General features: G+C 35.4%; 1 protein-coding gene across 1 annotated transcript in view; it reads left to right on the top strand.

The window, feature by feature from the left end:
• The window catches only part of FAM227B (family with sequence similarity 227 member B), a 188,631-nt gene that overhangs the window by 133,932 nt on the left and 31,149 nt on the right, over positions 1-23,550 (top strand). The window contains exons 12-13 of the mRNA XM_081139022.1: positions 19,366-19,463; positions 23,183-23,343. Coding sequence (XP_080995148.1) covers positions 19,366-19,463; positions 23,183-23,343 — 259 coding nt within the window. The remainder of the gene's footprint in view (positions 1-19,365; positions 19,464-23,182; positions 23,344-23,550) is intronic.

The following is a 23,550-nucleotide window of genomic DNA, read 5'->3' as shown; positions in this document are numbered from 1 at the left end:
ATTAGTAAAAATCCAAAACTGTATTACATTTAAAAAGAAATACTGTTTATTAATGCCGTGCTATATGTGTAGTAAGTCAAACTGCCTGCTGGCTTAACTGAATCAATAAGAAAAATATGGGACTAGCTTATCGGCTACTCTGCAAATGTGGCTGTGAAAGTACTGAAAAGATGTTTGAAAATTGCTCTCTCTCTTAAATATTTTTAAATCTCCCATGACAACTGATTTATTCTATTAATTTGCACTATCTTGGAAATATCTTCAAAGCAAAAGATAAATTTCAATCCAAAGTCAATTTAAGTGGTAACAAAGGGACTTCAAATAAATGAAGTTTTACCATATATTAAACTATTTTAAGATAGGTGAATTTATTAGGATAACATTCATTTTATTATTTTTGCCTTGAATAAATAAAAGTAAAGAGGATAATTCTCGTTCTTAATAACTAAAGGGGCGGCTAAAGACTAATCTGAAAATGGTGATTAAGTTTCTTGTGATGTACTCCTCTCTCCCCTCGATGGCCTTCCTCATGCCCTACCTGCCGTTTCATTCCACTCGGGAGGCTGACGTACTGTGGTAGGAAATATACTTTATTTCTAATATAATCAAATATAAAATCAAGAAGCAAATTCAAAACCGTCGTTAAACACATTATTGTTCTTTTTATTCCTCGAATTAGGTGGAAGAGAAGGAACGAAAAATAAAAGATCTCTGAGTTATTTTACCACAATAATCCAGATTTTTTTTTAACATGTGAGAAGGGATTTTTTTCTTTTAATAATGTTGCTCATCTAATTAGTACTGAGAGGCCATCTTGTCCTGTTTTCTTACTTTCTTGGTTTATAGGTAAAATTAAAGTTAAACTATGCTATATCCTTGGTGATACCAAATACTTACAAATATTTAGGAACCGGTCTGCTTTGGTTTTAAATTCGGAATTTGCTCTTACCTTATTCTGTTCACCCTCCATCCCATTTTCTCTGCGTTTTTCTCCTCTACTTTGTTTTTAAGCGCTACCCCCCCACACACACATACAAGCACACATATGCACACACACATGCACACATGTGCGTGCACAGACGCACACATATGCACATGCACGCACGCACTCATGCTTGGTCTGTTGCGCCCACGCTTCAAGTTTCTAAAACCCGCCTTAGGTCATATTTATATTAATTTTCTACTCGGTTAGCATTTTTTTCAGTCTAGTCTTGAAAAACACATCTGTTTTCTATTCTAATCAGTAGTCCTCTGAGAATAACTTCATATTATAGAAGACAAACAATTCTCAATAACCCATAATGGTGCAACCTCTAGTAACTGAAACTTTTACTCAATAATTTTAAAAGAGTTACTTATGTAGTCTAACTTGGCAGGCTTTTTTTAGATAAAGTTAATTAATGGAGGAGGTTTGTATGGATAATCATTTAAAGCAAGTTAATATTTGGGAACCTATGTTTTCAGAATGAGAGACCTTGGAAACTAAAGTGGAAGCTGATTCACTCTCGCATTAGCAATTCATTTCTTCAGCGCTCACAAGTTAAGTGACATAAACACAGCGTTAGGGCATGAGGAGGACAGCAAAGCCTCGGCACTGAAACAGGAAGACACAAAAAATGGAACCACTAAGAAACAGCAAATACATATTAAGTAAGAAATGACCGAAAACTCCCTCCAGAAGCTATGTGAGAGCGTGTGGCGTTTGGAGGTCACATGGGACGACCGGCCTGGGAAGAGCTTTCAGGATTCAGGTGGTCTCTGCAGCCAGGCATATCTGAATTTGAATTACCTTTCAAATTCAGGCAACTTCCTTCACATGTTTGAGTCCATCACATGTAAAAAATATATTCATAATACCTACCCACCTGATAGGTTGTTCTACGCATAAAATAAGAGAGCTCCTGCTGGTAAGTGCCTCCTGGTCGGGGCCCAATAATATGGTCTGTTTCCTCTGAAGAAGCCTAAGTGGCTGGAGACTGGTTGCAAAAAATAAATAGGGTGATTTAAAGGCTCTGAAGTGAGTTTTCCAAGAGGAAGGTGAATTGATCATTATAGTGGCAGCATGGAAGGTGAGACTGAGCGAAAACCTCCTAAGGGCAGGCAAGCCTAAAAGAAAACAGGAGCAAAGTAATGCCTCCAGCCTGACCGAGCCTAATAAACACAAAGGGCACAGGCAGTCTAATAAGAAACGGAGAAGCTAACCTACTGACATAGCTCTACTTTATCAAATAAACAGCACAACAGGCCAGGCAAATTTCTGAGCGCTTTATAAAATTAAATAACGTATTCTAATTAAGTTGGTACTGTTTTGCAAATGATGAAACTAGCTTTAGGGATGGTTTGCCAGAACAGAAAGAGAAGTAGCACCAAACTTGAGGTAACTTCAGGTCTCCACAGCAGATACTGCAGGGAAATTACAGGGGAGATGGTTCTGTCCAAGAGGACGATGACGATGACAATAATGATGTCATTATTTAAAATTTAAAATATTCTAAATTTTTATAGTATATAATATATATCTCATTTCATTATAAAATTTAGTAAGAGCTAGTAAGGTAATTAAAGCCTAGTTATTCTTGTATCCTCAATTTCTAGATGAGGAAACAAGGCATAAGAGAATTAAAGTAACTTTTCCAAAGTAATAAAGTGTGTAATGCATTGGGACAGTTCATCTGAGGCCTGAGCTCCTAGTCACCACCATTGCCTTCAATATAGGATTTATTTTCATAATGGGTTGGGGGTGTCCCTAATGGGACTCACTTCCTCAAGCATGGAGCACCTTAGAGGGGGATATGCTGGCTCACATAGCTGGTTCACATGCAGAAAATATGCAAGAAAGCCCTCCAACTCAGGAGAGAAACTTACTGAGAAAAACACCTACCCAGCTCCGGAAAAATTCCATGCCAGTCACCTATAATAGTAACACTAGTCCTGAATTCATATATATGAACCAAGAGTGACAAACATTTGGAGAAAACATGGAAGAGAGGGATCGAAGTGAGTGCACCAAAAAATTCACCCTGAAGAAAAAGATAATTCAGCAAATACAAACTATTTATTTCAAAGTCTAACTAGAATTTTTATACTCATTCATTTAACAAATACTACTAAATATCTACTATGTGTCAGAATCTGATTTGTGGCACTAAATTTCATTAGTAACCTACCCCCATAAAAAAATGATAGCTGCCCTGTGGAGCTTATTTGAGATTATGTTGCACTGTAAAAAAAAAAAAAAAAAAAGACTCGCAATCACAGAAAATGGAGCAGAAAAGAAAAATAGTTCTTAGGAATCAAAAATAATTTAATTTAATAAATTAAATAATTTAGCAAAATGGTTAGGTAATAGAGTGAATATGGCTAAAGGGCAAATTAGTAACTTGGAATATCACAGCATTCAGAAGTAGAACAAAATACAGGGATAGAATATAGACATGTTAAATGCTGTAGAAGAGCAATTCATACAGTTCATTCTTCTTTGCAAAAGGAGTCCCAGAAGAGAATATGAAGAAAAAGAGAAAGAGCAAAGAACACTTCACAAGTTAAATAAAAATTCAAGTCTTAAGATTGAAATGGCCCACCAAGGGCCAAGCAGAATGAGTCAAGGCCCACATCTTGGTAAAACCTATGAACTCAAACAATTAAAAGGAAATTCTGAAAGTCTCAAAAAAAATAAGAGTTACACAAATTGCTTATAAAGAGCCTAGAATGAGACTGTCACCAGATACCTCATTAGGCAACACTTGGTGCTAGAAGAAAGTGCTGAAATATCTACAAAGGTCTGAGTGAAATTATATTAAGCCAAAATATATACCAGTCAAAATATCATTCAGACACAAGTTTAAATAGAAATATCTTCACACAAACAAGAACTTCAAAGCTCTACTGGCAAATAGACCCTTTTTGAAAGAATTACGGCAGCAAGATAAAAAGTTTCCAAGAGGAAAATGTGGGATACAAAAAAAAAAAAATCAATGAAATGCTACTCAACAAAAACAAGGCCCCATTACTGACATGTAGAACATATGCATGAATCTCTAGTCATTATGCTAAGTGAAGGAAGCCAGATCCAAAATGCTACATACTAGAAAAGACAAAAACTATAGGTACAGTAAAAAAATCAATGGTTACCAGGGACTTGGGGAGTGTTGACTACAAAAGGGCACAAGAGAGTTATTTGGGTAATAGAGCTGTTCTATATCTTAATTGTGGAAGTGGTTACACAACCATATACTTTTGTCAAAGTCATATAACTGTATACCAAAAAGAGTAAAAAATAGATTATGTGAATTGTGCCTCATAAATAAATAAATACATGCACAGATACACATATAAATTAGTGCTAATGGGGGGGGGGGGTGGAGACTAGAAAAATGATTAAATGTATACTTAAATTTCAGTCTTAAAAAATTTAAAAACAATCTTGAATTAAAATCTCAAATCATTACAACATTGGAGGTGTTGGGAGGTAGAAGTTGAGGAAGAAAATAAGTTTGTTGAGATTATTACTTTATTTGGGGAGAGAATAGATATATCACTATATTTTAGATGTTGATAAAAATAAGTTACTTTTAGATTAACCCAAAAATATTTTAGATTAATCCAAAGAAGAATAGAAATGAAATTCATAACTTCCAAAGCAGATGAAGAAAACAGTAAATAGAAATCAATCTAATTAGCAAGTAAGATAGAGCTTGGCTGGGTGGCTCTGTTGGTTGGAACATGGTCCATACACTGAAAGGTTGTGGGTTTCATTTCCAGTCAGGGTACATACCTAGGTTGCAGGTTCAATCCCCAGTCAGGGCACCTATGGAAGGCAAGCGATTGATGTTTCTCTCTCACATCTTCTCTCTCTGTCCCTTTCTCTCTCTCTAAGAATTAATAAAAACATATCCTTGGGTTAGGATTAAAAAAAAAGTAAAGTAGAAATGACCAAAAAGTTTTGTTGAAAGAGGAAGAAAAACTAAAGTAAGATGGAAAAAATTAATTTCAAACAGATTAGTCATCATAATAAATAAGAATGTGTTAAATTTTCATATTAAAAGACAGACCCTAAGAAATGATTAAAATTAAACACACAAGTACAGAAATTAAAATTCAGCTACATGCTGTTTGCAAAAGACAAATCTAAAATTAAATGACACAATATGATCATCTTATGAGATACCAAAAAATATAATATTTAACATGATTTAATATTCATTCTTAATAAAAATAAAATACATTTAGTTTGTTGAAGCTTATGGGAAAATATTTATTTGATAGAAGGAAGCACAACACACCTGCAGAACATCATACTTAATGAGGTGCACTGAAAAGAGAGTCACTGCACCATTCAACTTTGTTACTTCAGGTTTTAGTCAATATAATGAGAAAAGAAAATTTATATGATGATACCTGTAGAACTAAAGTTGACAACTAATCTTAACCTAATAACTTCTCCTTCCAAGATTTTCTCTTCCTGTTACATGTCTTTTTATTTTAATAATTTTATAAGTGCATTGTTCTAAACAGTTTTTTATTTCTAATTTCTTGTTCAAATGTATTAAATTAGCTGTTAAAAAAAAAAAAAGCTATTGGTGTTCCCCGCATATCAGCCTGCCTTCCATCAGCCAGCAACTGTGTCTTGGTTGAAGGGCTGCCAGAATTCGCTTTGCCCACACATGGAGGGACAGAATTAATACCCCCTGAGGGACATTCCTTAACCATTGACTGAGGAGAGAGAGTTAATAAAGGCCACAACTTCCTCCCATCCCCAAGCTTGGCTGGGATAATTCTGATGCATGTGTTTTGCACTTTTTTCCCACAGTTTCCCTCAGATTATAATGCAGTCCCCCACCGTTGGTAGCTGGCTTGATATTGATCTTTCATTGGCTGCCTTTTCTTCCATGCACCACCAGTTCTTCCTTCTCCATCCAAGCCACATTCCTTGCTCCTCCCAAAAGCCTGCTTGTGCCAGAATCCATGTCTGAAGAACACAAACTATGCATAAGCATAAATTAATAATCATAGATATTAAATGTTTTTCACTTGTTTCATTTTTTAATGCTAGCAGTGTCTAAAATTTCTTTTCAAAATGATTTAATGAAAGAAATACAGAGAAAGCAAACGTGTCAAAATGTTGAAAACCGGTGGATCTAAATAAAAGTCATAGGGCTATTCCTTTGTGATAGTTTGGCATTTCTTAAGTTTCAAAATTTTCAAGATGAAAAGTTGGAGAACATTCTGGGTGACTCCGGGTTTGAAGACGGCAGCATCAAGTCAGCATTTCCCCCTTTCTTTCAAGGAAGGCATCCAAAGGCAACAAGGAGCACAAACAGCACAAGTTCCTTTGAAATGCCACTTTCGGTGCTGAAATTGGGAGAAAAACAAAATTCAACACCACAAAACAGGATAAAGGAATTCCCAAAACAAGAAAAAAATGAGGGAGGAGGAAAGGAACAGGAAAACCAAATGGTAGATGAAGGACACTCTCCAGAAAAGTGATACCATGGAACAGACAAAAATTATAACTAAAACTTTTGCCACACAGTGTAAAGCTTAATGATTCACTTCTATGGATGAAAAGCACAAGCATAAAAGCAAAGGCTTAGTGAAGAGAAAGACTGAAAAGGTGTGAAAAAGAAAGCCATCAACAGACGTGAAGGAGCAACTGGAAGGAATCCAGCAGTGAGGAAGGCACTAACACCAATTAAAAGGTAGTGAAATGTTTAAAAGGGGGAAATGAGCAAAATGGATATCAACAGAAGGTTTTAAATGTTAGAGAAACGATAGTTAAAATAGGCAAAGAAACTCTACAACACCGAAGCCCCCAAAGAATCAAACCAAAATAATAGAAAGAAACAAATATTTTAAATATAAATTTATTTTTGGATATTTAAAAAATAATTTTCAGAATGAAACTTCTCCCAACTTTTTTTTGTAGTTTCATGTGTGATTAAGCTTGACAGAAATTGTAAATAACACTGCGATGAATATAGGGGTGCATATATTCTTTTGAATTCAGTCTTTCTGGTTACTTCGGATATATTCCCAGAAGTGGGATCACTGGGTCATAAGGCAGTCCCATTTTTAATTTTTTGAGGAAACTCCATACTGTTTTCCACAGTGGCTGCACCGGTCTGCATTCCCACCAGCAGTGCACCGGGATTCCATTTCCTCCACATTCCCATCAACACATGTGTTTGTTGCTTTGTTGATGGCAGCCCTTCTGACAGGTGTGAAGTGATAACCTCATAATAGTTTTAATTTGCATCTCTCTGATGATTAGTGACATTGAGCATCTTTTCATATGTCTCTTGGCCATCTGTATGCCCTCTTTGGAGAAGCATCTTAAAGTGATTTTCCCATTTTTTAATTGGATTGTTTGGGGGATTTTGGTGTTGAGTCGTATAAGTTCTTTATAAATTTTGGATATCAACCCCTTATCAGATGAATCTTTGGCAAATATGTTCTCCCATTTCAGTGGTCTGTCTTTTCATTTTGTTGATGTTGTCCTTTGCTGTATTAAAAACTTTTTAGTTTGATGTAGTCACATTTGTTGTTTGTGATGTTTTTTCCTTTTGTTTTCCTTGATCAAAGAGTTATAGTGGAAAACAATATTGCTACAAGAAATGTCTGAGATTTTAATGCCTATGTTTTCTTCTAGGATTTTTATGGTTTCAAGTCTTACATTTACGTCTTTAATCCATTTTTAATTTATTCTTGTGTATATTGTAAGATGGTGGCCTAGTTTTATTTTTTTGCTTGTATCTGTCCAATTTTTCCAACACCATTTATTGAATAGACTGTGTGTTTTTGCCACCTTTGCCAAATATTAATTGACCATAAATAAAGGTGTCGATTTGTTTCTGGTCTTTCTATTCCATTGCATTGATATTTATGTGTGTTTTTACGCCAGTGCAATGCTGTTTTGACTAATGTGACCTTGTTGTATAGTTTGATATCAAGTAGCATGATTCCTCCAACTTTGTTCTTGTTTCATAAAGATTGCTGTAGCTATTCGGGCTCTTCTGAGGTTCCATATAAATTTTTGGATTATTTCTTCCGGATCTGTGAAATACACCATTGATATTTTTGTAGGAACTGAGTTGAATCTATAGATTACTTTAGGTAGTATAGACATTTTAACAATGTTAATTTTTCTTATCCATGAGCACAATATATGCTTCCATTTATTTGTATCTTCAACTTCTTTCTTCGATGTCTTACAATTTTCTGAATACAGGTCTTTCACCTTCTTGGTTAAATTTATTCCTAAGTATTTTTTTATTCAATTGTAAATGGGATTGTTTTCTTAGTTTCCCTTTCTGATAGTTCATTATTGGTGTATAAAAATGCAACTGATTGCTGGATATTTATTTTGTATCCTGAAACTTTACTGAATTTATTTATCAGTTCTAGTAGATTTTTGGTGGAATCTCTGTGTACAGTATCATGTCACCTACAAATAATGACAGTTTTACTTCCTCCTTTCCAATTTGGAGGCCTTTTATTTCTTCATCTTGTCTGATGGCTGTGGCTAGGACTTCCAGTACTATGTTGAATAAGAGTGGTGAAAGAGGACATCCCTGTCTTGTTCCTGATCGCAAGAAAAATGCCTTTAGTTTTTACCCATTGGGTATAGGTTTTTCATATGTGGCCTTTATTATTTTGAGATATGTTCCTTCTAATTCCACTTTGCTGAGAGTTTTTATCAGAAATGGGTGCTGGATTTTGTCAAAAGCTTTTTTTGCATCTATTGATATGAACATGATTTTTATCCCTCATTTTGTTTATGTGGTGTAGCGTGTTCATTGCTTTACAGATACTGTAACAACCTTGCATCCCTGGAATAAATCCCAGTTGATCATGGCATATGATTTTTTTTTTTATGTATTGCAGGATGTGGTTTGTTAATATTTTGTTGAGGATTTTAGCATCTATGTTCATCAGGGATATTGGCCTATAATTTTCTTTCTTTGTAGTGTCTTTATCTGGTTTTGAAATTAGGATAATTCTGGCTTTGTAAAATGAACTTGGGAGTCATTCCTTCTCTTTAACTTTTAGGAATAGTTTGAGTAGGACAGGTATTAGTTCATCTTTGAATGTTTGGTGAAATTCGCCTGTGAAGCTATCTAGTCCAGGACTTTTGTTTTTTTGGAAGTTTATTGATTACTGCTTCAATTTCACTAATTGTAATTGTTCTTTTCAGACTTTCTATTTCTTCTTGATTTAGTTTTAGGAGATGGTATATTTCTTGGAATTTATCCATTTCTTCTAGATTGTCCCATTTGTATGCATATAGTTGTTCATAATATTTTCTTACAATCCTTTGTATATATTTGGTGTCCATTTTTACTTCTCCTCTTTCATTTCTGATGTTATTTATTTGAGTCATTTCTCTTTTTTTCTTGATGAGTCTGGTTAAAACATTATCAATCATTTTTATCTTTTCAAAGAACCAGCTCTTTTTTTCATTAATCTTTTGTATTGTTTTTTAGACTCTATTTTGTTTATTTCCACTGTGAACTTTACTATTTCCTTTTTTCTACTCACTTTGGGTTTTGTTTTGTTGTTCTTTTTCTAGTTCCTTTAAGTGTAAAGTTAGATTGCTTATTTGAGATTTTTCTTATTTCTTGAGATAGGTCTGTAATGCTATGAATTTCCCTCTTAGGACAGCTTTTGCTGTATCCCATAAGTTTTTGGTTGCTGTGCTCTCGTTTTCATTTGTTTCAAGGTATCTTTAGATTTCTTTCTTGATCTCATTGTTAACCCATTCATTGTTTAGTAACATGTTATTTAGCTTCCGTGTCTTTGTCTGTTTTTCAGGGGTTTTGTGTTTCAGGGTTTCTAGTTTCATACCATTATGGTTGATGCTTGATATGATTTCAATCTCCTTAAATCTACTGAGACTTGTTTTGTGTCCTAACATGTGCTCTATCCTAGAAAATGTTTCATATGCGCTTGAAGAGAACATATATTCTGCTGCTTTGGGGTGGATTGCTCCGAAGATATTAATTAAATACATCTGGTCTAGTGTGTCATTTAAGGTCACTGTATCCTTGTTGATTTTCTGTTTTTAAGATCTGTCCATTGATATAATTAGGGTGTGTTAAAATTCTTTATTATGACTCTGTTACTGTTGATCTCTCCCTTTGTGTCTATCAAGACTTGCTTTATATATTTACGTGCTCCTGTGTTGAGTGCATAAATGTTTACAAGGGTTATATCCTCTTGATGAATTGCTCCCTTTATCATTATGTAGTGTCCTTCTTTGTCTGTTATTACAGACTTTGTTTTAAAATCTACTTCATTAGAAGTAAATATTGCTACCCCAACTTTTCTTTTTTAAAAAATATATCTTTATTTATTTCAGAGAGAGGAAAGGAAAGGGAGAGAGAGAGACAGAAACATCAATGATGAGAGAGTGATTGATCGGCTGCCTCCTGCATGCCCCTGACCGGGGATCGAGCCTGCAACCCAGGCACATGCCCTGACTGGGAATCGAACCCTGATTGCCTGGATCCTAGGTCAACAGTCAACCACTGAGCCACGCCCAGCCAGGCCCAACTTTTCTTTTTCATTTCCATCTGCATAAAATATCTTTTTCCATTCCTTCTAGTCTTTGTGTCTTTCTTTCTGAGGTATGTCTGTTCTGTGGTGTGAAAGAGTGACTCAGCACAGGGATCCTGGTAATTGTCCCTTCAACTCTCTTCCCCAGAACCACAAATCCCAGTCTGTCCTCACAACTTTAATCTGCTCCATCCTCCCTCTGACCAGAGCCCAGAGCCCAGAGTGAGTGGCTGCAAATAAAATTTTGTATGCTGGCCCTTATAAACAGCACCTGGGTTGCTAGCTGACTCCCATTTCTCCCTGGCAGATAAAATCCCTGCTGATTTTCACAGCCAGATTTTTGTGGGCACCCTTTCCTGGCTCTGGTGGTCTGAGCTGAGGAGCCCAACATGAGGTTGAAATCCCACACTGCTCAGGAAGAACCTTTGCAGCTGAGATATCCCTCAGGAATCTCAGCAACCACCCAGGGGAGCAAAGCCAGCTTTTTGCATGTCTCTGCCATTCCTAGTAGACTCGATGTAGCTCCTTCTGTAGCTCCTTGGTTTTAAGATTTCTGTTCAGAGAGTCTTCAGTTGGTTATTCAGGTTGATTGTTCTATATCTTAGTTGTAATTTCACTTTGGTCCTGGGAAGAGGTAACTGTAACTTCTACTTTCTCCACTGCCATCTTGGATCCTCTCAATTAGGACTTGTATTTATGAGTTCCAGAATGTATATTTTATTCTTTCTTATAGATCTTAATTATGGGTGAAATTTTCCATTTTGTTCATCTTTTCTTTTAATTTCTTGAAAATATGTAGAATATTAAAATAAAGCCCTTTGTTTCCTAATTCCAGTATATAAATCACCTGTGTATCCGTTTCTATCTTTGCCTTTGCTTGTCCTGCAATCACTTATTGTACACTAAGCATTGTGTATAATATAATTATAGAGCTTGCAAATGATGTTGTTTTCCACTACAAATGGTTTTCCCTCTCCCCATTTAGGTTGAGGGCCTAGATACCATGATTTAATGCATTATTGAGCTGGATTACAGTTTTGGTAACATTACCCCACCTCTGGTTCTTTTCTTGTTCTTTGGGCATGGCCTTTGTGGACTTTCATTAAAAACCTAGGAAGTCTCTGTATCTTCAGCCATGAAATACTGAGGAAGAATTAATTCTGTCCTTTGAACGTTCTGAGCTTAACTCTTTAACCTCTAATAACACACATTTTCAGTATTTGACACATTGCCCTGAAGTGAAACCAACCAGGTGTTAGTGAGGCTTTGTCTCCTGATCACTATTTAAGAACTATAAGAGACTTCATGAAGCCTTTCAGAAGCTTCTGGCCCAGCCCTGCCACAACCTTTCTCAGCACCGCAGAACTCAGCAAATATCCCATGATAAAAAATAGCTGCCATGTATGTAGGTCTTGTTTAGATTTTACATCAGCCTACATGAGCGTCTAAAGCTCTGATGGTTCATCTCTTCTCTAATAGATGAACTTCTGCCTATCCCAAGCCTGATCCTCAGCAGTACCCCACATCAACAAATGGTTTCAAGGGATGAAAATAACTAGAGATTGTCAGCTCACAAAGGAAGGACTCTTTCTCCTCAGGGATTTTAACTTGTCTTTTTTCTCATTGTTTCCAGTGTCCTTAAAAATAGCATTTTTGTAATTTATGCCATTTTTTCTAGTTATTGAAGTGGAAACATTGGCCTGTAAGAGCTACTGCATTCTACTCAGAGCAAAAGTCTCAAGTAGATTTTTTTAAAGCATCTTTATTCCTCTTACAAACAAAAAGAAATATGCAAAACCAAACTTTCTAGAAAAGTTTTAAAAGAAGCAATGTAAAAAAGATAATACAGTCCTGCCAGAGAGGCTCAGAGGTTGAGCATTGACCCGTGATCCAGGAGATCTCGGTTCAACTCCTGGTCAGGGCACATGCCCAGATTTCATGCTTGATCCCCACTAAGGGGCGTGTAGGAAGCAGCCAATCAATGACTCTCTCATCATTGATGTTTCTATCTCTCTCTCCCTCTCCCTTTATCTCTCTGAAATCAAAAAAGATATATTTTATTTTAAAAAGGTAATACAATATTCACCAAATTAAAATTAAAGAATAAAGCATTGAAAAAGATAGTCTACCTATTGATAAACAATCCAACAGAAGGTATAATAATATATGTGTACCAAAAACATTTTCTAAATATATATAAAGCAAAAATATTCAGACTCTCAAGGATTTACTGACAAATCAATAATTTTTCATTTAAAATCCATGATATTTAATCTTCATCTTAGGTAATAGCTAAATCTGGCAAAAAGAACTAGTAAAGAATATATATCAGGAAAACATTAGCAAGTTTGATGTGTGTGTATGTGTGTGTGTGAGAGAGAGAGAGAGAGAAAGAGAGAGAGAGAGAGAGTATTCAACAAATCAAGACTATACATTCCTGCCCTGGTTGGTGTGGCTCAGTTGGTTGGAGCATAGTCCCATATACCAAAAGGTTGCGAGTTCAATTTCCAGTCAGGGCACATACCTAGGTTGTGGGTTCAATCCCAGTTCAGGGCATGTATGGAAGGCAACCAATCAATGTTCTCTTTCATATCAATGTTTCTCTCTCTCTCTAAGCCTATACTCAGGTGAGAATTAAAAAAAAAACCCACAAAGATTATACATTCCTTTCACATGCAGGTACACATGGAATTTTTTTTTAATTTTACACATACTAAGTCATAAGTAAAATCTCAGCAATATATAAATCTTATTACCTTTCAATGCTCCCTCACCCTGGTGATGGTCTCTCTTCCCTTCTTACCTTACTAAATACTTTGGTCAGTAATTATAGTTTTTCCTTTGCATTCATCTTCAACTCCTTTTCCAGACTTCCACTTTATCAGTATCTTGACAAAGCTATAGATCTAAATACAGATAATTATGCACCTTTCCCACATCTGAAAATATGCAGCTAAATATCCATAGAGAAAACATACAACCATGCTGACTAGTTTTATTTCTAATTCATAATTGCATAAGGCAAGTGGGCCTTAATTGTGTAAGATAATCGTACTGTATTCCCTAGTTCTTTATTTCTCCCAGTTATGAAGACAACTGTTTTCACCTTTTTTCTCTTCAAATCTCCAGCGCTATTTCCCCTATTGTATCTCAGATAGTGATTTTGCTTCCTACCTCAATGAGAAAATTTAAGCAATGAGAACTTCCACAGACTCATACCACTGCATCTACCCAATCACCAGCATCACCTACCATATTCTCTGCTTTCCCTTCAGTGCTCCTATCTAACGTCACTTATTCCCAGTGTTTCACAGACATAATTTTACTTACTCCTCCATTGACTCTGTGAGGTTGGTGATCATGGTACCATTTTACAGTTGAGGGCACAGGTTCAAAGTCACATCATTAGAGAGGAACTGTGGCAGCTCTGTGTTATCTATCCCCTTGTTACTCAAAAGGAGGCTCCATGGACCAGTAGCATCATCAATACCTGTGATGTTGCTAAACCTGCATTATAAGAAGATCCCCACCCTTTGTGGATGTTTGAAGAGCATGCTGTATATACCATTCTGTTCTTTCCCATGCACTTTCCACTGTAGTATAGTGGCGCCAATTACTGTAAAAATAAAATTGGTTCTTAGATCATGTTCTAGTAGCATTCAGTCCATCTCCCTTGAGGGAGTGTCATTAACAATGACAGGTCTTCCCAAGGTACTAATTAAAACCTTCCATAAATTTTATTAGTGCCTTGTGGTCTTGCAAATGAAACTTCTGATGGTATTCCTTCTCTTAGTATGATTGATTTGATTACGTTTGGATTCAGTTAGGGTAGAAGCTTAGTGGTAGCCAGATCAAAGATTTTGGGATTACCAGCCTTATAAGAGCCAATTCTATTCCAATCATTCATTTTAACTATTAATTTCTCATTCACTTAGAAGAGTTTGTTTAATTAAAAACAGAACCAAATACTGCAAATTCGATCTTGGAATAAGGACTTATTTTAAGGCGTATTGTTAGTGGTAAATATTGAGAATCCACCCATGGAAGAGGTTTGAGAGCCTATAATTTTTTTTTTTTTAAATAATGGAATAAAATGCTAGTTTCTTTGTTCAGTACAGAAGTCTAACTTACAGTAAACATTCTGATGGAAAGATTTTGGTGAAAGGGTGGGGAACTGACACTGCGTCACTAGGACTTCTGCCAGCACTTTTCCCATTAGAGCACAATGGCTCCAAACAAAGAGGAAATGGTATGGGTGAACCACAGCACCCTCCATACAACATTTACACTGAGAGGAAAACACAATGAGCTCTTACTAGTGTTCTCCCACCACATTTGACCCTTCCACCCACATTTTGAAAGAAACATATGTTATTTCATATAAATCATACACAGCACTGGCCTCACCAAAATGTGAACTCTTTACCACTTTGATTTCATTATTTCAAGGTTTTTAATTTCTTAATTGACAATACTTTATTCTTCTACGGTAACAGGTAACTAACTATACATTCCTTGGCTTCTGTTTTCGCCATCCTTTTCATAGTGGTAGGGTTGGTTCATTCTTGTTTCATTTACGAAATTTATGATAATTTGAAGTAATTGGGCTCATTATCAACTTTACGACTTAAAGGGGAAAACCACATCACTCACATCATTTGTTAAGCAACTGTAGTACTTAAATGAACTCATAATTACCCAGTAATTATTTCAATCACCCTCAAAGATTTGAGTTCAGTCCATTATTTCTTGACAAATACATAGTAATGATCAGCACACACTAGGATAACCACTCCATCATAAATGTCTTTGCTCTTTTTCTTCTTCATATTCTTAGGACATTTCCTAAGGTAACCTTTTGCTGCAACCAGGGTGGTCTTTTCAAGGTCTTGCCCAAATGCCTTGTTACCCAGTCTCACCCTATGTACACTCCATTGGCCTAATTCTTTTTCCATGTCTGAACTCCCACAAATCTGATCAGTTTTTATTTTTTTAAATGTTTTTAATATTTTTTTATTGATTTTTTTAGAGAGAGAGGAAGGGAGGGGGAGAGGGAGAGAAACATCAATCAGCTGCCTCCTGCATGCCCCCTAACAGGGATGGAACCCAGGCATGTGCCCTGAATTGGAATCAAACCAGCAACCTCTCGGTGTAGGGGACAGTGCTCAACCAACTGAGACACACAGGCCAAGGCAAATTGGATCAGTTTTTAAATGAGCCTTTTCTGACAGCCACAGACAGTCTCTGTCTCATCCTAAAAGTTGTATTTCCGATATAAGCTCTTCGCCTCTTTATCTTATATTAACTTTGTAATAGACATTGAATTAATTGTTCACAAGTATTACCTACATATAGTTAACCTGTTTGATGGCTGAAGCCAGAAACTCTATCTTTTACTTCTTTTGAACCTTGTAGTGTTTTTCACATAGTCCACAAGAAATGTTTCTTAAGTAAATCAATAAGCGGAAAATAGCAAACTTAGGCTCAGGCAATCATATTTGTGGGTTTTCTCCACTTATTAGAGGATTAATTCAATCTAGTCCTTCATGCCTTAATTCATATAATTTAAAATAAGAGAGGAAATTTGAGCATAAATTTTAAAGACCTCTTTTTCAAATGAGGAAATCAAGATTCAAGTGGAAAGTGTGTAGCTAGAAATTACATATATAGCTGTGGCAAAATTAAACTAGAATTTAGATTTCTGAATCCTAATACTGTGTTCTTCTAAAGGGCAGTGCTTTGCGGTGGACACACCAGGTTAGCCATTAGGCAACTTCAAGAAAGGGGTAAATAGCAAATTAGGTAAAGCACACAGGCCAGTTCATATTGCATATCACATGTTTAAACCCTTTCTTTAAAATAATAGGCAATATACTTATGTATATATTTAATTATGTATATGCCCATCTTTTGCTGTAAGGATTTTTTGGTAGCTTTACATAAATGTGTTCAGAACAACAGCATAAAATAGCATGTTAAATAAGCAGATAAGGAAAAGAGGGCTGGACAAAGCTGAGGTAAAAGAAAAGTCAAATGATTTTACAATGCAAAATCTTACTGAGAAATCTTTTACTTTTGCTAGATTTAGCTCACAAATATGGTTGGCTCTAAGCTTTGTATATGCCAAGGAGAGGAAATGACAATGTCACTTACATAATTGAGCAGTATCCATAAAATACAAACAAACCATTAGTGATATGAAGTACTCTATTCCTTATACTATGACTAGATAGTATTTTTTTTCCCTGTGAATCCCTATATCAATCAGAATAGGCTATATTATTCTGTAATAACAACTTCAGCAAAATCTTAGTTGCTTATGCTGATAAAGGTTTATTTTTCACTCACACTGTGTATCCATTGCATACAGGCTAGTGCCTCTATTAGTGTAGTAACTCAGACATCAGTGCCAAAGAAGATTCCATCTCATTCAAGGTAGTCACTATAGCAAGTGAAGAGAACACAATGAATTGAGCATTGGCTTTTAAATCTTCATCTCAAAAACAAAACAAGCCCAGCTGGTGTGGCTCAATGGTTGAGCATCGACCCATGAACTAGGAGGTCACAGTTCGATTCCAGGTCAGGACACATGCCTGAATTTTGGGCTCAATCCCCAGTAGGGAGCGTGCAGGAGGCAGCCGATCAATGACTCTCTCTTTTCATTGATGTTTCTCTCTCTCTCTCCCTCTCCCTTCCTCTCTCTGAAAGAAGTAAAAACATTTTTTAAAAAAATCATTATTTCAACTCAAATTTTATTGCACAGAGCAGGCCCCATGGCCATACTTATCTTCAAAGAGGGTAGAGGTTTTCAGTCCTACCATGTGCCTTGGAAGGATGAGACGGTAACTATTTCTCAACAGCCTGATTGACTATCACAGTCTCCCCAGGGAAGCTCTGTATACGTAATGACTATTTGGCATAGTAAATACAGCCAGGGTTCAGTTTGTGACATTGCACTACATTGACCAACGGCATAAAGATAAAAAGCACAATATGGTAAAAATAGGTCTACAAGTGACTAGGAAAATTCAGTGCTAATACATAGCTCTTTGCTACTCTACCTTAATTAAAGACTATGTCTCATATTTTTCTAAAGGAACAGATAAAACTTAATCAGTCCTCAGTATTTTCAATATTTTTATCAACAAAGCTTTTGTAAGTATGAAGTAATAGTGAGCTTGAATTTATTATACTTCTTAAGAAATAATATTAATAACAATATTGACTAACATTTAACTTTCATGATGTGCCAGGCACTATGATTTGCATATATGATCTTATTTTTATCCAGTTAACAAGTATATAAGGTAATTTGTATCATCTTCAAATTATATTTGAAGAAACTGAAACTTAAAGAAATTAATTTGCCCAAGGCCACTTCATCTACAAATGGCAGAGCTGGCGTTTAAATCTGTGTCCATCTGACTCCAAGGCCTACGTGCTTAACTCATACACTACTCTGACTCAGGAATGTAGATTAAGTTCACATGTGTGTGCTTCAAACTTTTTTCTTTCTGGTGTTTCTTTATACAAATAAAGGCAGATACAATAGATACTCTTATTTCCTCTCTTTTATACTAAAGATGGTATACTGTATAGAATGAATTAAATAATATACTCCATACACTCACTGTTCTGCACCTTGTTTTTATCATTTAATGATATGACCTTCAGTTCTCTTTACATCAGTGTGGGGGTTTTCCTCATTGCTTTTTACAACTGCATAGTATTCTTTCAAATGAGGGTGCCTTAGTTTATTCAACCACAGCTTGACTGCTACGTACATTGGTTGTTTATAATCCCTAAATTTTCAAATTAGCCACAAATCAATAAACTTGCACGTATATTCTTTCATACTTCTATAGGAGGTTGTGTAGGATCAGGAGAGAAATTGCAGGGTCAAAGGGAAAATATGTATATTTGGTAGATATTGCCAGATTCCTCTCCATACGTGGTTATATGCTTTTGAGCAAGTTTTAATGAAAAGACATTATGTGGCTTACCACTTTTCTTGCCAATTCTAAGTCCAACTCAATCTAATGTTGGTTCCACTCAAAATTTTAAAGTGCAAATTCCTTGCTAACCAATTGTTTAATCTCTGCCAGAGATGAATTCCCACTTGCCTCTAGTATTTCAGGCTAATATTTAAAATCTTTTAATGTCTAATGTCAAAAATCAGTCCAAGTGACTTTCCTCAACTCCTCAGAGGTTTCTCATCAACATCACAGCCTCTAATCGAATTAATCTGCCTGATAATTGATGATAAAATGCCAGAATCTAGCATAAACCTCTTAGATCACCTGTTTCCTCTGCCCTGTGTTAAGATATCTTAATAACTAGCTTTCAGACTGATTGACACTGCTGATTAAATCATACAGTTCTCCTGTTGTTTAAGTCTTAACAAGATTCACTGGATACCCTCAGGGGCATTCATGCTGGTTGCAAGGGAAAATTACCAGATAAGGGTGTGTTTTCGGTATGTGGAAAAGGTCCTCTTTGCAGAGGACCAAGCCACCTATTGCATTTAACTAGAGGGTCATGAAAAGAGCTCTGGGCTCAGAAACAAAAGACCTGGGCCTGTGTCCTCTCCATGTACTCTTAATAAATGGTGACTTAGAGCAAGTCATGAGAAAATGAGATGGAATAATCATTTCTTCTGACTAGGGAAAGCTATAACCGTATCCTAAACTCTCATCCACATTTGCCCCTCTCCATGTTTAGAGTGAATTGTTAGGAGAAAAAAGGGGCATCATGTCTTTTTCTCAAGGAAAACCACCAGAATTTTAAAAAATATTTTATTTTCTATTTTAGCTATAGACTTCAATATGACAAAAATTTTAAAGGCTCCATCAGCATATACAATGCCCACATCCAAGGAAGAATCAAGATTATCAAGACTAACAACAAAGGTTTGGAGTATAGTAATTATTATTTTTTAATTCTTACTTCTTTAATTTGCAATATAGTTAGTTGAACAGCTTCATGTAAACAATGTTGGTTATCTTATTCTTGATATATATCTTAGAAAAAAATTAATGATAAGTGATTCATTGGGAGGTTAATATCAATATTAAAAAGTTATTTTTTCCAAAAAGAAAAAGAGAATCTTCATCTCCAATAAGAAAAAAAAAAGACACACTTTTTTCTCACACTTTTGGCCTTAGTAGTCCTTGGATTGACCTACAAACATAGCTCTGATCTCAATAAGCATTAGTCGAAGTTGCAGGGGAAACTTCAAAGGAGTTTTCAGTAATGGTTGACCTGTCCCCATCTTTTAAACTATGGTCCTGGAATAACTGAGTACATGTAGATACTGTTACTCTTAAGTCTTAAATGCTATATGTTTCTCCACTTCCCAGAAGGTGCCTCCAAAATAGAGATCCTATGGACTTGCCACTTTGTGTTCCTTCAGCCAAGATTTGATGAGGTTATTGGCTTGAAATTCTGAATTTGATCTCTTAACTTGTTAGACAATTAGGTTTTAAATCTGTCAAAGTCTCCCGGCCGGGCGTGGCTCTGCAGTTGAGCATCGACCTAGGATCCAGGCGATCACGGTTCGATTCCCGGTCAGGGCACATGCCCGGGTTATGGGCTCGATCAATGACTCTCTCATCATTGATGTTTCTCTCTCTCTCTCTCCCTCTTCTTTCCTCTCCCTGAAATCAATAAAGATATGTTTAATTAATTAATTAAATAATTAAATAAATCTGTCAAAGCCTTTATTGCTAAAATTTTATCTGAATTATCCAGTCAAGCCTGGCCACCTTTTGAAAGTCAGTATTAACACGTTTCCTGATCTCTAATAATCCAGGTATGTAGAATCTCTTCCAGCCTTCACAGTGCTGCCAAGAATGGTTTGTAAGTACCTAGCATAGAAACTGGTGATCTCTAGGATTCAGTTTGGGATCAATGACACTATCACACCTTTTTTTGGGGGGGGAGGAGAAGGAGATGCGGGATTGCTAGATTTAGAAATCAGGGAAATGTAATAGAAATTGTGTATCTGATCTTCAGCAAGCTCTAAAAATGGTCTTTTACACCTTGCTTACAAGTTGAAGAAATATGGACAGATGGATGTGTAACTGACTGTACAACCTTTTACAGATAACACTATTAAAAGAAAGAAAATTGTAGACACATCTTATTGCAACATTGGTCTTGTCCCATGCAGACTACTTTATCAACAACTTGGATAAAAATATGGTTGCCATTTTTGTTAGATACTTAGAAGCCATAAACTTGGAAGAATTATTAATACATTGGAGGACCAAAAGTTCACGACAGGCTAGAGTAAAACGGCTGATCTTAGAAAATAAACTTTGATTGTGGAGAAAGTATAGAGGCCCAAAATTACAACCTCAGAGGTGCAGTATAATAAAGCCTTGGCTCGGGGGTATCTGAAAAGATTTGGGAATTATTTTTAACAGTAAGATCTCTACGTGTCAACAGTAGAATGTTGTTGACTCTCAAGTCTACTGTATTCTTGGCTGTACAAATAGAAACGTGGGCTTTACTCCATGCTGATTGGACAATAATTGTGTATTATATTCATTTTGAAGAGCTTCATTGTAACAAGGTGTAGACAATCAGAAGTGTCTGAATAGAATGAATAAGGACTCTGAAACCATATTGTTTGAGCAATGGTCAAAATATTTAGACATTTCTACTAGAAAAGAAAAAACCCTGGAGACCTTATTAACTGTTTTCAAATATGTAGAGAGCTACTATAGGAAAGCAGGATTAGACTTTTTCTGTGTTGCTCAAAAGAAGTGTTTTACCAATACAAATCAAAACATTTTTTACTTTTACCAATAAATGAAAGCTATAGGAAGACAGATTTCGGTTCAACATAAAGAATTTTTTTAAGCACCAGAGTTGTCTAAATGCTGAATGAGTGCCTGTGGGTTTCCAATACCCATAAGAGCATTGGCAAGACACATTAAATATCAAAAATCAAAGCTTAGTTTCATTATCAGTAATCAAAGCTTAGTTTCATTAGTAATCATTATCAGTCATTATTCTTTAATAAATTAACAGAAAAATTCAACACCAAAACCATCCTTTGGACTTTCCGGTTTACCCCTAGGGACCCTTCCAAAGTTTATAGGATTGCTCCATTCTTCAAAATTAGTGCCAAGTTGTTCTTTGATGATGAAAGTTCTGTTTATGGTATCAAAGTTCTCTGATAATTTTCTGTCATATCTTTTGTGGGGTGAATGGAAGCAGTGGGGCTTCTATTAGTTGTTTGGGCTATTTTGAATATTTCTAACAAGAGTTCTTTGGGCAACATGGGACCTTCTGCTCTAAAGTATCTAAGAAAATGGCCAAGGCTCCACAAAACACTGAATTTGCATTTAATACCTAGTTCTGCTCTTGCCTCGTTAAACTATCCTTTAAAAATCAGGGATCTTCACAGACGAAGAAGGAGCTGTGAACTGTGGTTTCTCTAAGTTGAAAACTGATAACTGCAGAGGAAAATAACAGAAATGTCTATTTGTAGTATTTCAGTAAGATAGAGTTTCTATCTTACAATATGCAAGACAGAAGCCTGGAAAGTGGTCATAAAATAGTCTTTTGAGACAGGCAAAATTTCTTTTTAATCTAAATGGAACTTGGCCTGGTTTTGCATGTAATTTAAAAATCAAGCTAGATATAACCTGATGTAAATTGTCATGAAAGACTAAGATGAAGGAAATGGTTTACATCATAAAAAATACATCTGATATTGACATTTAATTTTTCACCATCAAAGACTTGCTTTTGATTATCATAGTCCTGCTTTTAAAAATAATTCTGGGGTAGCTATGAATGAATACAATTAAAAAGCAACCATAAGCAAAGGAAACACAGAGAATTTTATTTATCAGTAAGAGCAAATCAGAATAAAATCTTATTTCCCCACAGGAAATGGAATCAATAATAAATCTCTCTTCTAGGCATTACAAATATTGAGAAAAGACTTAACATATGAGTAGTTGCTATACTGACCATGTTTCCCACAAGAAGTCAATAATAGAAACTTGAAGCCATTATATTTATGATTGTTGTTTCCCTGAAATAAAATTCATGGTCAACATTTTTTCCATCAGCACTTTGATTATGTTAACCAACTCCTGTCTTCTAATGAGAAATCAGCTGTTAATCTTATTAAGGTTTTCTTTTATGCTGTTTTTCTTTTCCTGTTTCTGAGATTTTTCTTTTGTCTTTGTCTTTCAACACTTTGACTATATGTCTAGGTGTGAATTTATCCTACTTGAAGTTAAGCTTCTTGGATATGTTTTTCATAAACTTTGGAAAGTTTCAGTCATTAGTTCTTCATATATTTTCCCTGCCGCTTTTGCTAGGCCTCTGTTCATTTTCTCCATTCTTTTTTATTTCTATTCTTCAGACAGAATAATCTCCATTGACCTATCTTCAAGCTTGCTGTTAAAGCAAAAGGCTAGGAGAGCTTTACTGCACATACTCATAGATTTATATGCTAGTAAATTTCTTTAATTAAGATGCTTTATTTATTTTAATATTCTAAATGGTAGTTTTATTTATAGTCATAATGCAGTTATAATTTATTTACAGTTTTTTAAAAGCACACCAAATTAATAACTGACTTTATTTTTTCTTCCCCTAACAGTCCCATTATAGTAGCACTGGTCCAGAGTTTAACCGTGTGCTCTTCAATTTTGGAGGTCGGAGTCCACTGATTTTACATTATCTTAAGAGGCATGAGCTAGCTGGTATTTCCAAAGCCCCTAGACGAACCAAGATTAAATTCACTGAAATATCACAAGAACCATATCCTTTTTTAGCTTTGCTTTAATAAGATCTATTTCTAAAATATTCAAAACTTTTTACTAAATGTCTCAATTAAGAAAAAAAATTAATGCATTTTTTAACCAATGCTTTTTTAGTTAGCGTTTAATCATATTCAAAACTTTTGTAGCATATTTGGTTAAAGTATTTTCTCTTTTAGATCTAAGGCTGTGATTTTTCATGTAAAAA

This window comes from Miniopterus schreibersii (assembly GCF_964146895.1).
Source record: "Miniopterus schreibersii genome assembly, chromosome: 1".
Classification (NCBI taxonomy): domain Eukaryota; kingdom Metazoa; phylum Chordata; class Mammalia; order Chiroptera; family Miniopteridae; genus Miniopterus; species Miniopterus schreibersii.
Note: the sequence above shows the minus strand (reverse complement) of the source record. Positions and strands in the feature narration are given on the sequence as shown.